Genomic DNA, 16,353 nt, shown 5'->3' on the forward strand with positions numbered 1-16,353 from the left:
TTTTAAAGGAAAGGTGTAGGTTAAATGATAGAAATAGCCACGTCTTCACGGCAGCCCTAAAGTGTTAAGCAAAATGTCATGAATGAAATTTTAGCCATTTTCATGCAGACCTAGGCCCAGCCATAAACAAGAGTGCTCTGTCAGCTCACAGCAAGAGTTGGTTAAACACAGGCCACTTCAACACCTCTCACCTCACCCCTGCTGAGGCTAACATGCTGGTTTAGCTCTTTAGTCACCAGAGTTTTTAGCCTCCATCCTGCCTTGCACTGCACACGCCACATTTGCCATATTCTCAACACAACAACACACACCTCACCCACACACACCCGTTCAGAGTGTGCTTCTCCACTTCTCAACACTTGCACAGGAGATTATGAAATCATCCTGTTGATGAAAGCTGGCCTGGGTGGTGTGGGCTCCCTCTCTATTTCGCACTCACTCACAATCGCCCTTGTGCAGTGAGCAGAAGCGCAGTCCCTGCTCAGGCTCCAGCTGACATCCAGCTTCAGAGCGGCCCGAGGAAGAGCATCCGAACGCAGATTGAGTTTTGTAGCGGACTCCATCACTCAGGAGGGCAGCTTAACTGAAGGGGAAAAAACAGAGAGCGGGGAAGAAGGGATGGCCTTGTGCGAAATCACGGAGGATGACCTGAATGAACTGATGCGCGAGGAGGCGGAGGATGTCTTCTTCGATGGTAGGGTCATGGCATTGTGGGTGGGGTGACACAGTAAAAGGGTGGCAATGTGAGGACAGTAGTTTAGGGGACAATGGGCACTCTTGTGGAAGAATAAAAGATATCAAGTGCTTTTGATCTCAACAGGTTTAGCTGAGGGGAATAGGACTGAAAGGGCTTCAGAACATGTATGAGATTAGGTCTAAATCTTTTTGCCTTCTCAAAGGAAGATTGATGTGATTTTTGCATTTATATTCTTAAAAATAAAGGTTCTATGGAGGGATGCTATAGACAAAGCACTTTTGGTTCCTTAAAGAACCTTTCAATGGTTGGGTCTTCCAAGAACTGTTTTTGTTAATGAGATGTATTGAGTGTGAAGAACCTTTTGAGGTTTAAAGACAGTCAACGGAATGCAAAGGTTCAACCTTGTACCCCTACCATGTTTTTACACTATATATAACTCTATCATATATAAATTCTTATTTTATTTATTTTTATTGTATTTTTGCAGTCTTTAACAAAATATAGAGCAATGTTATAAAATACATTTTAAAAACCTACCTACCTTCTTCATCTGTATACTTTTTTGTCTTTTTGTCTCTGTTTTGTCTTTTTGTCCCCATAAACATTCCACTTTGCACCCACTGACAAAACATTTGTGCACCCCTGTCCTAGATCCATGCATCCAAGCTAAGAACCATTTAGGAACTTTTATTTTAAGAGTGTAAATGCTCATTTTCATATGTGCAGGAGTTATTTTGCTGCTTGTAGCTTTGCTCATCATGGTTGGTCATCTGCAGAATGCAGAATGTGTTGTGTGGGTGTACTTGTGTAATTCCCCACTGCCTAAAAACAAGCAAAGAGCACTGGTGGATGATGTGCGGTATTATTAGCATCACTTCTTGTTGCCATCAACATGAACTTAAATACATCAAACTATGGTTTATGTTGTCATCTAATGCCGTACTGCATGCTGTGAAGTACAACAATGTGCGTAGCGCTACATAGAAAAGAACTTTGCTTTGCCTCCCAATGCTTTGGATGACCTATTTATCTAGATGAATAAAATGCTAATTTGTCACTATGTGCATGAGCATGTAGCATGGAAATATGGCCATGAGGCAGATGAGGCAGTTCAAATGAGCTTCTCTATCTGCTCTTCACTATGCAGGATAGAAATGCACACATACTGCTCCACTGGGAGAAATGCAGAGTTTGTGTGGGTTGCAGACACAATTAGTGTTCCAAATAATTTGCTAAATCACCCTCAAACTGGGAATAATGTAGTATCAAACACTGTGTCATCTGAACCGTTTAAGTGTTCTCAGTTTCATTTTCATAGTTCCTGCAAGGTCATGGAATGGTACAGTGCCAAGAATTACAGAAAGAGTTGTGAAATGGAAACTCATCACACATGAACATCTAAGGCATGATGTTGTGCAATGCTTTGGCTTTGCAATACACAATGTTTCATATGTTTTGCAAATGATTTGGCTCACTGTTAAAGTAATGAATCAGTGGCGTCTCATCTCTGTCGACGCTTCAGTAAACTTTAACTCTTTCATTACAGTTCGTCAAATGTAGAAACTGTCATCATCTTGTGTGTCCACTGCTCAGTGGAACCCAATGACCCAACTCTCCATTCAGCCATACAATATGGAAAAGACTGAGAGTGTGTGTGTGTGTGAGAGAGAGAGAGAGAGAGATGTGTCAGGGGGAGCATAAGCTTGGTGAAAGTGTATTTCTGGAAGTCCACTTCTACAGACATGTCAGTCTTTATAGGCTAGCTATGCAAAGAATAGGTGTGCCAAGGTCTCAGGCATCGTCCAGTCTCACTTTACCCTGATCCTGACCTGTCGTATTGAACAACGTCAATAAAGTTATAACTCTGTGACACACTGACAGAATGATTATAATATAGGCTTTTCTAAAATATAGTTCGTTGTCATTTTAGTTTCAAAGTCACATGTCAAAAATGACAAATAGTGCATTCATATTGTAATTTACTTCAATTTTAAAATTGCTTAATGTTTGATGAGTAACACGTCTGAAACAATATTTTTGGGACAAACGAAGCTGTCAGTGTTTTAGCTAAATTTATCTATTGATTTTGCTAACTATGGACTTCTCAGAGTTAATCTTTCTTCCTTCAAGATATTCAGAAGAGCAATGATTTAAAAATAACTTATTATTTCTTTAAAATGACAATTTATGTTTCAGTAACCCTACTTAATCAAAAGTCTTGGGACAAGATTTATTATCAAAATAAATGACATTTATATGTTGAAAATATTTTTAACCCCGTAAAATCCCAGGATTATTACATACTAAGGCTTCTTATTCAGTAACTACAGGGACTTCAGTGCAAACTGGCTGAGCTATTCTTAGGTTATAGACATGTGAAACGGGCCCTGTCTATTTAAAGGGTTAAAACAGGACAAAATCAATGCAAATGTAAATTTACAATGTAAAAAAAAAACATAAAAATGATACAGGATCTCTAAAGTCAGTGCTGTTACATGCTGTTTTCCATGCACAACGTGACTAAAAATCACTAGTTGTTGGGTAATTTAACAACAGAATAAAGAACACACAGTGATCAACTTCCTGTGGTTTATTCTTATTGCAAGGCATGGACGTTGTAGGTGGTCAAGGTCTTTGCACAAGTGGAGCAATCTTAAACTCAGTATTGAGGCAATGGACTTCACTAACTTTAAAAGGGCAAACTAACAAAATAACAGATGGAGCATGGAAGAGCAGCAATCACCCCATCCAACCCCTACATTATACTTTTAATCAGTGTTGTGTCAAAGTAAAAGTCACTAATAGACAGAATGCAGTAACACAATAATATTTTTAAAACCGAAGTTCCTTTAGGTGCCTTCATTTTTAAGAGTATAGAAATGTTTGTCAGCTATGAGGCTAACTGAAGACACTATAGACCAGCTACATGTTCTGATACTATGTGATTAGACTTCCTCTGTAGATCACTGACAGTCTGAATGCAATGTTGAAATACCTCTATGCCAGTTTAAAGTTTTTCAGCCTGTTTAGGCATGTATGTAAATCCAAGACACAAGTGTACAGTTCACAGTCATATCTGCAGCGTCCTCTGGGACACGTTTTCTCCTCCTGCTCAAACCTGAGGAACTGGCTCCTGAGACTTTCTCGCGCTTCCTTAAATAATCAACAGCCTGCCAGCCACCCAGTCCCACTGAACTCAGCTCAGTCTCTCTCTCTCCCCCTGCAAACTTTAAGAGTGCAGCTTTCAGAAACTTTTTTCATTAACCTAATTCAATCTTGCCAAGTAAAAAAGGAGGAAGGCTTTAAGGCAACTTTATTGTGTGAAAAGTACACACAATGGAGGCCTTTGACTCCTATTTGTGGGCACTTCATGAGTTATTCAGAGGGTTTTTTGCACGAGGCTGCCTGCGGTTCCCGAGGAAAGTAGAAAGCTTGTTCCTTGGTCCAGAGGAGACCCTGCCAGAAGGCTTGAAGGGGGACGATCTGGAACGTGAACTTTGGTCACCCAGCTGATCTTATGGCGGGGGAGAGAAAGTGGGTCATACGGGTCACTTGAAGATCCTCACTGTGAGGGAAAGTCCCTATCCCTATCCTGAACTATGTTTTTACACATAATGCAGGTCTTATATTAACCCAGACCCTACACTGAGAAAAAGCAATGCACTGAATTTACTTGATTCAAGCATGTACATCATTTCAGCGCTCCAATTTGACTATTGGAGCCTTGAATGTGGGCCATAAATGTCAAAACTCTACGATAAAGCTGATTTATGCTAGCACCATTATAGGAATCCTAATACTATGTTAGCTCTAAGGTAATGCTTGCGCAGATGGACATTTTTGCCATTTTAGATTAAACAAATACATTTAAAGCTTGTAAAAGACATTCTATATGTTTTATTTGAAAGTTTCAACAGATGTTAACATATATATTTCCCTTGTATGTTGCAATTTAAAAAAGCAGAGCGCGCTGGCAAAGCTGCCTCTGCTGTTTCCCATTTCTAACAGCTGCCCGAAACTGCTTAGCATACTGCTTATATTCACAGTCAGTGAAGTATCTAGAACCTTCAGAGAGCCTAGAATGATATTTTTCTTGTAGAATCGGTCCCACCCCACTGGAAATCAAAATACGATTGGTTGATTCCACTTTCCACTAATTATATTGGTGGTTGATCTAACATGTAAGGCTTTCTGTCCAGCTCCTGAAGGCTAAACCAGTTAGAGAGCTAGCTTGGCTATATCTACCTAGATATGGTGATGGGGAAAAAATCATAACCTGACCATTTTCTGTTTTTTAACTCTTTATTTTCTAATCAAGGCTTCACAATTTGTATTATTACAATACTTGAAGAATTTAAACACAATGGGCATGGTGATTCTGTTAAATAAAAAAAATAACTAAAGATCACTGATATTCTTCAGAAATGAAGGCATAGAAAGCCCTGAGAGTTCCTCACTGATTTCCACAGACAAAATTGAGTTGATGTAATACATTTCATTAATGTGTAAATGGTGTGCATATTTGAATCAAGGAATTCAAGCAATCTCCTTTTCTGCTGTTTGAAACTAGTCTCTTGCCACAAGGTGGGCAGCCTGTAAATCAAAACACTATATTTTGCTACAAGCAAGCTGGAGCATGAATTCTGTTGCCTCATTCCTGTTCACAACTTGCACTGCAATATGCCAAGTATTTTGCACACTGTGCTGACCTGTGCTGGAGAATTGTGACGTACCAAAGCTGTGAAAGAAGCCATCTCCACATTGCTGAAGTTACTGACACAGATAGTTATCATCACATCTTTAGCAGCTCCAGGCCTCATCTCTATTTATTCCATCACCTGTTCTGCCTCAGACAATCCTAGCACTTGTATTAAGTATTAGGAAAAACTCTGTGTTGATTATATCTCAGTGTCACTTGTCAGTGCTCTCTTTCTGTATTGATGCAGTGTATCAGTCACAAAAGAGGAAGACACTAACACAAGCCTGGGTAAAGTGAGGGCTGCTGACTACAGTTGTATATGAAATGTTTGGCTTGAGCTGCCATCCTCGTCAAGTGAAGCTGTCTGGATCTTAGATGTGTGAAAAATGTGTAGATTTCCGATGATGCCACAGCAATCCATGAGTGCATATCATATATTTTAGTGTGTATCCTTGTTTCCTTTCCTTGCATATTTTCCTCAGCTACTCCCTCAGTTGACACTGTGAGATGCTCCTCACTTTCATCAGTTGTCACTGGGTTTATTAATCTGCTAATTTAAACAATTCTACCCTTTCATAGGCTGACTTTTCACATGGGCACATTTAATTGAAAGCCTCTCTCTACTCTGAATGCCACCTCTCTACTCGCTCCTCGATTTTTCCAAGCGCAATTACACAGTCTGTCCCACCTGCAATTTGTGGTTTTGCTGTGTGCAAGCTGTAAATATGGACATTCTCTCAATGCTAATTTCTTTCTGATATTTCTGAAACAACATGTTAGAAAGTCACTATCGCACTGAACTGTGGGATAGAAAGGTTGACCGCTCATTTCAGTACCAGTTTTAACATGCCCTCGTCCACTTGGGCTCACCATTTCCCTCTGGGAACATCCCTGACACTATCTTAAAGGGAAATTCCACCATTTTCAAAAATTTTTTTTGCATAATTCAATCATTGAATTGTAAATAAAGTAATTCCGAAAGTTTGATGTGAAATAGTTCATTATAGTGAAACCCCTCAGATTTATTTACAGTGGTGTTGATTGAACTGGAGGTCGCAATGTCTACATCACAAACAGCCTTTTTATTTATTATCCAAAATGACCAATAAAGTTTTAATATGTAATGCTGATAATGGTAGCGTAGCGATAAATCCAACAATAGACACTTTCTTAGAATGTCCTGCAATTTACCTCCTGTATGTACCTCTCCACCATTATTTTTTTTAAACATGTTTTTTTTTTTTAAACACATTTTAGTCCAAATTTCATCTGGTAACATTCATTTTACATGAACTACTCTGAAACACTTTGTTTGCATCTTAATAATGTAATTATGCAAAAATTTTGAAAAATCAATAGAATTCTCTTTTGAGGACCATCCCATTAATTACACATGAAGTTTGGTAGATGTGCCCTTGAAGGAGTGAGGAATCGATGGAACCCAAGTGTCACAAGTGTCACATTCAGCTGCAGATCTTGACCAGAAATCACTGCAATTTGGTGTGTTTTCCTTTTCAAACCAGAAAAATGGAAGACAAAGCTGTCAGCCATAGCAGTGAAATGCTTAATGTTTCAAAATCATAACGTTCAATTTTCTGAGCTTTAGGTCACAAACTCAGTCTTTTATATTTGACTACAACTTCATCACTTTACTCTGCTACCTTGTTAATTAGTATGCTAAAGGCTAAATTGCTAATAACAACAAAAATAAAGCCACTCTCTACTTTGCTCTACATCAAAGTTCATAGCCAGACAAAGTAATTATACACAAGTTTTATGTACGTTATGTACAAACTTTGCAAAAAAAGTTTTGCATTGCAAAGTTTGCATGGTTAACTAGTTAGCTCACTGGGGCTAACCGGAATCACATTAGCCCTCGCTCCTCTCTCTCCCAGCTTGGTGCAAAGTCTGTCCACTCTGCAACCATCTTGGCAACGCTGCTGGGCAGATACTTCCAGATCAGACTTCTGTCTCTTTGAATGGTTAGACACCTAAAAACTCAACAATGGGGGCCAAATTACTATGATAAAAATATGTGAAATCACTGAAAAAATCTGAAAAAATCTTTTAAATAGTTTGTAGCGTTTGTCTCAATAATGCACAAAAAACATGTTTTTTTCTTGTAGTTGTTCTAGCTGGTGCAGATCTCTACAACTGAGGAGAGCTTTTCCCACTCATAACTTCAGCAGCAAGCAGATTGACTCTTTTTATTAAGAGCCGGACTTTCCCTTTAAACAGACATCACGTTATGAGCTTTCTCTACCAACTTTTCCAACCAGTAACCTGTCTCCTCACTTTATAACATCTCTGGTTAGTACCATTGTGTGAAGACAGAGACTTAGCTAGTGTGATTGAATATTGGATGAAAATTGGGTAACACCTCCCCATACAAAATACACAGATGTTCAACTGCATCGATTTGGAAAATTAAGTAAATTGATATTTAATAAAGTATGTATTCTTATGTTTTTTGGCCAAAACAAAAATTCTCTGGCTAAATTTCAAATTCTGAATTCTAATTCTGAACTAGACCAAAATAATAGAACTGACACGAATCATGGTTAAATTTGGAATTCCAAAATGCTTTGAAAAGTTCTTTAACAAATCCTAATTGAATCTAATTGTTATGAGGTCAGAGATTTAAACCTGTGCTGGATCTGATGGATGAGTTAAAGAAACCACAGATTTCATACTCATTCTCTATTCAGCTGTGGCCATGGGTGGCACATTCAATCGAACCATCAGAGGAGCATGCAAAAAGCAATATCGGGTTTCACAAACTCAACTATTCTGCTGCTCCTTGGTGTGGGTCCATCTCGTGTTAATGCTGAGGGAACTGTATCCTCTCAGGGGTCTATGCAGAGCTTTGCTGAACAGGCGTCTGGTTTCACAGCACGACTGCCTGATCGAGTGATCTGTGACTTATAGTGGTGTGGATGGAAGAGGAGATTTACTGGTGTAGGCCAGCGAGCCAGTTATGCTAGTGATGCTATCTGTAAGCCCTTGGATAAGCAATGGCTCTGAACTAACATAGGCTCATTGAGCCTTATGGCTGTACAATACGCTCAGTCATCACATTATGTGGTGCATCCATAGCCACAGATGAATAACAGTGATGCCCTTGCCTCTGGACAATTAAAGCCCTGTGGTCAGTACAACTGGCCCCTGATATCCTCAGACTTCACCACTGTCTGAGACTTTGGCTTGTTTGAGGAATTTTACAAAGTAAATTAGGGCAGATGATCCAGTGCAGCTGCTTCATTGCTGTGCCAGCCAGAGTGTGTCAGAACGTTAATGATTTTAGAGTGGTTACCACTGTGTGGTGGAGGGGTGCTTATAATCTGTATTGACATAAGCCGAGCCTTCGCATAAAGTGGGCACTAATTGCTCCTTCCACGTTTTTTTTTTCCAAGTAAACATTTTATGTAACCTGAAGCAATAGGCTGGTCTCTCGGTTCTCTTTCCCTAGTTTCACTCCCAGCTTCTGTTCTCTCTTTCCCCAGTTTCACCCCCAGCTTCATAAACATGAAAGACAAACTCTTCCCTTTTTTCTCAGGCTTATTATGTGTATGCAGATGATAGTCTTTGAGTCTGCGTTCATGTTTTGGAGGGTCATTTTCTAGAGCGCACGCATATACAGGCCGAGCGTGACAGTATGTGATGCTGGAGGCGAGTTTGTGTTTGCATGTCTTCAGTCGTGGCCTGGTCACGCCAGCTCAGAACTCAGTCCTCCAGGCAACCAGAACACTGTGATGCCTCAGGACGGAGGAGAGGGAAAGATGTAAGAGAGAAATAGAGACAGAGTGGGGGAGGAGAGACAGAGAGAGAGAAAAAGAGAGGAGAGAGACTGAAAAAGAGAGGGAGAGCAGAGAGAGAAAGAGAGGAGAGACAGAGACAGTGGAAGAGGGAAAGAAAGAAAGAAAGAAAGAAAGAAAGAAAGAAAGAAAGAAAGAAAGAAAAAGAGATAAATTGAAGGGAGATCGAAAGGGAGAGAGTTCTGATGAGTGCTCAAGCTAAGTGACATTTTTTCGTTGATTTATCATGGGTAAGTGGGAAATAATTCACCAGAATCTAAATGATTTAAGTCTGCACAACGCGTACTGTAGTAGAATATATCTATAGACATCTATATACATACTGTGCATTTTAGGCTATTGAGAGGCTAAGCAGGCAGGCTTTAGCTGCTCCTACTGTAGTCCCCTGGCAAAATATGTTTAGTAAATGTAAATGTATTTTCAAAAGATGGCTGTGCAAGGGATTTAGCTGATCATATGACCAGGGACCTATAATAGTGGCTCCTGGTCCTGGAATATTAGGCTGCATCCAAAACTACTCACTAGCATATTAAATAGCAGTCCAAAACTAATACACCACCATTAGAAGTCCATTTCTGTATAGTGTAGTATATAGTGTAACACATGTGATTCAACTAATCAACTCATTAGCAAGCACTCCCTGAGTTGAAGTGGGTATGTTACAGCAGAAAAACAGTAAATTGTGCAGGACAGGGAGCCTTCCATGACCACATGAACTGCATCTTGGCAAGTGAAAATTTATATATATTTCTTTACCCATGATGTTATACACACACACACATCATAAGTAAAGTACATATATATATATATATATATATATATATATATTTATTTGTTTATTTATTTATATATATATATATATAGATGCAGTTCTTGTGGTGTATAACAACATAAGTAAAAAAAAATAAGAAATAGTGGTAAATATTAGATTTTGCTTATTTCAAGAAATTGTATTAAATGACTTTTATTTACTGTTCTGGCAGATAATTTTGCTCAATTTAAGAAATAATGTTTACAATTTCCTGCCAGTGCAGTAAGATGATTTTATCTGAAAAACAAAAATTACATAAATAAAATCTTCAGGGTATTAATAGAGAGTTCACCACTCCTTTGCTGCAGTAACAGCCTCTACTCTTTTGGAAAGGCTTTAGACCAGGTGTTGGAACATTGCTGTGAGGATTTGATTACATGCTGCCAAACGAGCATTAGTGAGGTCAGGTACTGATGTTGGATGACTAGATCTGGATCACTCCAACTCCTCCCAAAGGTAGCTCCGTCACTCCAGAGAACACAGATTATATAACCTTTGTGCTCAGTTTAACGCCTGTGTCAGCAATGGGCGCAGTAGTTGAATTTTATATATATTATATTTAAAGGTATAATGTTCTTATATATGAGAAATAGGACAAATATTACATATATTGTCAACATTGAAGATGCTTGCACTTGCCAAGATATCATTTTTTGCAGTGCAGCATTCTCTCGTCACCCAAGAGAGCCACCATTAGTGCATGTGGGCCATGGGGACTGCGTGGCACTTTTGTCTCACCGCCTCATGACAGAGGTAACCATTGACCTACTTTAGCCCTGACGAGTTGTGCTTTCCACAAATATGAGGCTGTGATTATTTTCTTCATTTTCTGAACAGCGGGGAAAAAGAAACAATGTGGAGGCCAAATGCTGGTGTACTCAAACAGTGCTGTTTCCTCACTGGCCGTGAAACCTCTGGATAAAAACAAAACAAACCATGGATTCATTTTCAGTGATTGTGATAGAATATGCAGTCCTCTCGCATTGACCCAGACCAGCTTCATGTATTCTGGCTTTCACCTTTAATATTATCGACCACACATAAAGACTGATCCAACAGTTCATTCCACATAGATGAATTCAGAGAGAACACCTGGCAGGCCGGGAGCAGGCAGCTGCGTGCGGTGGGCGGCCTTCACTGCTACCTGCAGCTCAGTCTGTCATTATAGACCAAAGACAGGAGATGAGCTTTAGGGCATGACAGCCTATAATCTAACCATGCAAGCCTGACTAACTCTCTAAATGTGCTGCCAGAGAAAATATACACGTCCTTTGGGTAAAGGCATGATTTCATACAGTTTCAGATGTCTTATTATGAAACTTATGTCACTGGATTTATGTTTTATGGAGACTTTCCGTTGTGAATAGTGCCAGGCAAAACTTTGTGGTTTGCCGATCTTATCACTTTAGACTTTATTGCACGACATGTTTTTGTGTAATGTAATAATCATTTAAGTTAGGGGAGCAGGATTCAAAATTTACTGCTCAATTAAAAATGACTGCTTCATTAAAATGGACTCCCACTCTAAACCCCAGGTAAAGGTTAAATAGGTAAAACTCTGGGAAGTCATGTTAATTGATTCCTGCTTAAACCTGTTAACCATATACCATGTGTTCAAAACTATTATTAAGCTAAAGGCTGGCTATTTTGTGGCATCTTTGTCTTAGAGACAAGTGTTGTTTTTCTTGAACATTGCTTTGATGGCATTTATGGTGTGTTTTGTATGAGTTTTCATTTTCAGGTGTTTACAGGAATGTACATAAGTATTCTACTAAAAGGAGACAGAGAGAAACCCATATTTTTCTTGCTTAACTCTTTGTATGCACCATATGTAACTCAATTACCAGCATGGAGTTGACATGTGGGCAAATGGTGATAATATGGTGATAAATTGTACAACACATTTTTATTTATTTTCTGAGTTTAACATGTTGGGAAAAATAAAATATAAAAAAATGTGCCATATGTTTGCACAACTGTTAAATTCAGCAAAATAAACAGTAATTGTGCATCAGGTTGTGCAGTACATGTGTATATATTTTCTATTTAGAATTTTGTGCTAAGTGTATTACACATTTATTGTGGTTATGAATAAAAGTAGGTACATACAGACGGGCCCATTTGACCTTGATTTTGGGTCAAGGTGGCTTAGTGGAAATGATCTAAGTGACTTTGAAAGAGGGTTCATTATTGGGGCATGAATGGCAGGAGCTTCAGTCACAGAGACTGCTCACCTGGTTAATGTTTCAATAGAAACAGTGACTAAAGTGACATGCATTTACAGCCCCGATTCCAAAAAAGTTGGGATGCTGTGCAAAATGCAAGTAAAACAGAATACAATAATGTGCAAATCAATTAAACCCTAGATTTAACTGAAAACAGTACAAAGATGACATGTCAAATGGTAAAGTCGATACATTTTACTGTTTTTTAAAAAATATATGCCCATTTTGAACTTTTTGCCAGCAACGTCTTTCAAAAACATTGGGACAGGGGCAAGAAAAGACTGGTAAAGTTGCGTACTTCAAAAAAAAACCTGGTCGAACATCTCACAATTAATTAGGTTAATTCAAAACAGGTCTGTAACATGATTGGTGTAAAGAGATCATCCCAGATAGGCTGAACCTTTCAGAAGTAAAGATGGGCAGATGTTCAGCACTCTGTGACAGACTTTGTGTGGGCACGTTGTGTAACAATTCAAGAATAATGCTTCTCAGCATAAAACAGTAAAGAACATGGGCATTTTATCATCTACGGCACATAATATCATTGAGAGATTCAGAGAATTTGGGAGAAATCACCATTATCAAATTATCAATTAAGGGTATCTGGTGGTAGAACCACTGGTGGTCTCCAGTACAATTCCAGAGACTTGTAGAATCAATGCAAAGGTGCATCAAAGTTGTTCTGGTGGGTTGTGGTGGTCCAAACATCTTGCCTTAGGCACTTTATGTTAATTTATTATTTTTCGCCCTTAACATATCACATATATGGACAGACAATTCACATGTATTTTGGATGAGAAAATACAAGTAAATAGAAGTGTGAGTGAAATTACCACCCCTATGAGTCTACTAGTTTCTTTCTAGTGAAGAGGAACCATCTCAGTGTGAAAGATCTTTGACGACATGTCAGAATTCTATTAAAGTTGGGTTTTACACTGTCTCTTGCAGGTCCAGGGCTGTTTCTGTGAATTCAGACATTAAAAGGCTTTTTCTCTTGGATTAAGGCTCCTAATTGGAGAACAGTTTTGAAGGTCCGGTGAGGCTGTAAAACTCCGCTGTTGTACAAGGCTCTTTTTAAGCGTGATTGCTGTTTGTGCAGAGCTCCAGTAAATATAGCTGCTGGTCGGGGGCTGCTGATGACAGCCATAATTACAGGATGAGCTTCAGAGCAGCTGAGAGAGGAGGCGTGTGGAGGTGTCTGTGCTGCACTGCCCAAGGCTGCCTACACAGATTCACTCAGGCTTGTGGACTGACGTACAACACATCAATTAGAAGGCATACTTTTGTACTCAGGTCAGCCTTAGCCACAATGAGGTCACCGGTAGGAGCAAAATGAAGTTACAGCTTCAGTGAGTGGAGTAAGTGGGGTTACAGTGCAGTGGAACACCCAGGTGCTCAAAGTTTAATGTGCTTGCACTGATTTCACCTTGAAGTAGAGTGCCTCTGATGTGGGTTTACTCTACCTGCAGGAGATGTTTTGACTTTGAAGTGTGTTCATGCGTCTGTGCGTCTTTGTACGTGAAAGAGATAGACAAGAGAACAAGAGAAATATCAGTCAGTATTTGTTACTGTATCTGTTCATAGACATTCTGATGGTGTCCCAGCCCCTTTCACACTGGCCATATAACAGTCCAGAATCTTTCCATACTGCTTCAGCTAACATCCAGTGTACATGTAAGTTTGCTAATTGCATTTATAAGCTATGTTACTAATGGTAATTGGCCTGTTTGTATAGCTCTTTGCCATCGTATGGGGCTCATGGACTGCAATTGGTGTTTCAGGGTGTCTATGAAGGACTTATATTCTTTTTTTTCCTCTGAGATCCACTGTGACCATTTTCCAACCTTTCTTTATGCCTTAGAATTAAGCAGTCTGTTTCTGATACTGTGACTTTAAGACTGATATGTGTAAATGACCTATTCTGATAGCCCTGTATTGTGCATCATTCAGAAAGCAGTCTAGGCTGCCATTGGACTCTGGAGTGATGAACCACGTTCCTCTATCTGGCAGTCTGATGGACGAGTTTGGGTTTGGCGAATGCCAGGAGGATGTTACCTCCCTGACTGCATTGTGCCAAGCATACAGTTTGGTAGAGGATGGATAATGCTATGGGGTTGTTTTTCAGGGGTTTGTCTAGGCCCCTTAGTTCCAATGGAGGAAAATCTTTTTGCTTCAGCATACCAAGACATTGGTACAAAGTCTATGCTTCCAACTTTGTGGGAACAGTTTGGGGAAGGCCCTTTTCTGTTCCAGCATGACTGTGCCCCAGTGCACAAAGCAAGGTCCATAAAGGCATGGCTGGGTGATTTTGGTGTGGAAGAACTTGACAGGCCTGCACAGAGCCCTGACCTTAACCCAGTTGAACACCTTTGGGATGATCTAGAACAGAGATTGCGAGCCAGGCCCTCTTGCCCAACATCAGTGTCTGACCTCACAAATGCCCTTCTGGATGAATGGGCAAAACTTCCCGCAGACACACCAAAAATCTTGTAGAAAGCTTCCCAGAACAGTGGAAGCTGTTATAGCTGCAAAGGTGGGACCAACTCAATAATAATGCCTATGGATTTAGAATGTGGTGTCATAAAAAGTCCTGTGGGTGTAATATTGGTGTCCCAATAGATTTGTCCATATAGTGTATGTGAATGTGCTAATTTTAGTGACATCACAAAAAAAGAAATTAAAATGAGCTGTTTTAGCAGCTTAGTTTTTATATATGTACGGACTGTGGAGTGGATGGTATGTTTCATATCTTTTACATTTACATACTACATCAAACTCTTTTATTTAAAATGGTAAGGAAAATTAATCTTTACATGTAATAGGTGCTTTATTAGTGAAACTTTGGTCACCATATCTGGTTACAGAGGTCATTTCCTCGCTGAAAAAAAAACCCCATAGAAACCTTCGTGTTTCTGTTGGTTCCTGACGGTTTTGTAATGTGTTTTGGCTTTTTAATGGGTTGATATCGGTGTAAAGGATCCTAATGGTTTAACAGGTGACCAGTGGTTGATTCTAAATGCATAAAGGTGTTCTACAGGAAACTAGTGGTTTCTGTTGGAAACCATTAAGCCAATTACCACTAGAAAGCAAAACCATTAGGTTTTAATCCTTATGGGTTCTAATGGCTCTTTTTCAGCAGGGTTACCATGTCGATAGATACCTAACTCACTGACCAACCAATAAACAAAGCTGTAATATTATTTATTTATTAATTTTTTCAACACACCATAATTTCTACTACTTGGCATATAAACATCTTGAATGGACTTTGCTGTGGCCAGGGTCACACCTTTAATGCAATCACACAATTATTCACCTTCAATATTTTAAGAAGTGGAATGTAGTAAATTTGCTCTGAACAACTGCCACTGTTGTCTCCATGTTAAAGCTGGTCAGAGGTAGGTAACTTGCATTCTTTTCCACTTGAGAGGAAGGTTCCATGTAGCCTTCAGGCACCCTAAGTTATTTTGGTGCACACAGTGCTGGTACAGCCTTTGTTAGAGGCTGGCTGTAAATGTGGACCCCATGACAGCTGAGTAAATACCACAATAACACGGAGCTCCACAGCTTCAAGCTACAAATACAGTCCAGTGTGAGGTAAAGCTGGACTACAGCAGCAGTATGGGTTTAGGGTAAATATTTAAATAAGGGCACCGGTAGACTCCGCCCACTGTTGCCGTTCTGGCTGCTCATTCGTCCGCTGATGCTCAGGGGGCGTTGCCCACTAACAAACCTACACGGGAGGACACATGCGTTTGGATGCTATGCTATCATTTACTCGGTGCTGTAGCGTTTAGAAGCGTCGAGTCTCCAAGCTGTGAATGTTTTGATGAAGGCGCCTCAGCGGTTTGGGGTGAGTGGATCAGCGACAGTTCGAGTGAACGGGATTTACTTGGACTGAGTTTTCTCTCTTTGCAGCGGCGGTGAGTAGATGTCCCCGTTTAGAGTTTGTGTTTAAAAGAGCTAACGTAACGTTAACGCTAGCTGGGCTCGGACGGACTTGGCTGAATGTTTTTAACGGTTTTTCAGGAGTTTTTCCCTCCTGTCAGAGGAGGCTGGACGGTGTAAGTTAGATGCCCTTGTTTGTGTCATTTCTTGGTCCGAGG

General features: G+C 39.7%; 1 protein-coding gene across 3 annotated transcripts in view; it reads left to right on the forward strand.

Moving 5' to 3' along the window:
• Positions 1 to 454: 454 nt before the first annotated feature.
• The window catches only part of ripor2 (RHO family interacting cell polarization regulator 2), a 68,090-nt gene continuing 52,191 nt past the window's right edge, over positions 455 to 16,353 (forward strand). The window contains exon 1 of one of the 3 annotated variants that reach the window (XM_036566332.1): positions 455 to 694. In XM_036566332.1, coding sequence (XP_036422225.1) covers positions 619 to 694 — 76 coding nt within the window. In that variant the 5' untranslated portion in view covers positions 455 to 618. Of the gene's footprint in view, positions 695 to 16,010; positions 16,171 to 16,353 lie in introns of those variants that run through there. The other 2 variants (XM_036566334.1, XM_036566333.1) reach the window with 2 other exon arrangements.

Source organism: Colossoma macropomum, unplaced genomic scaffold (genome assembly GCF_904425465.1).
Source record: "Colossoma macropomum unplaced genomic scaffold, Colossoma_macropomum, whole genome shotgun sequence".
Lineage (NCBI taxonomy): Eukaryota > Metazoa > Chordata > Actinopteri > Characiformes > Serrasalmidae > Colossoma > Colossoma macropomum.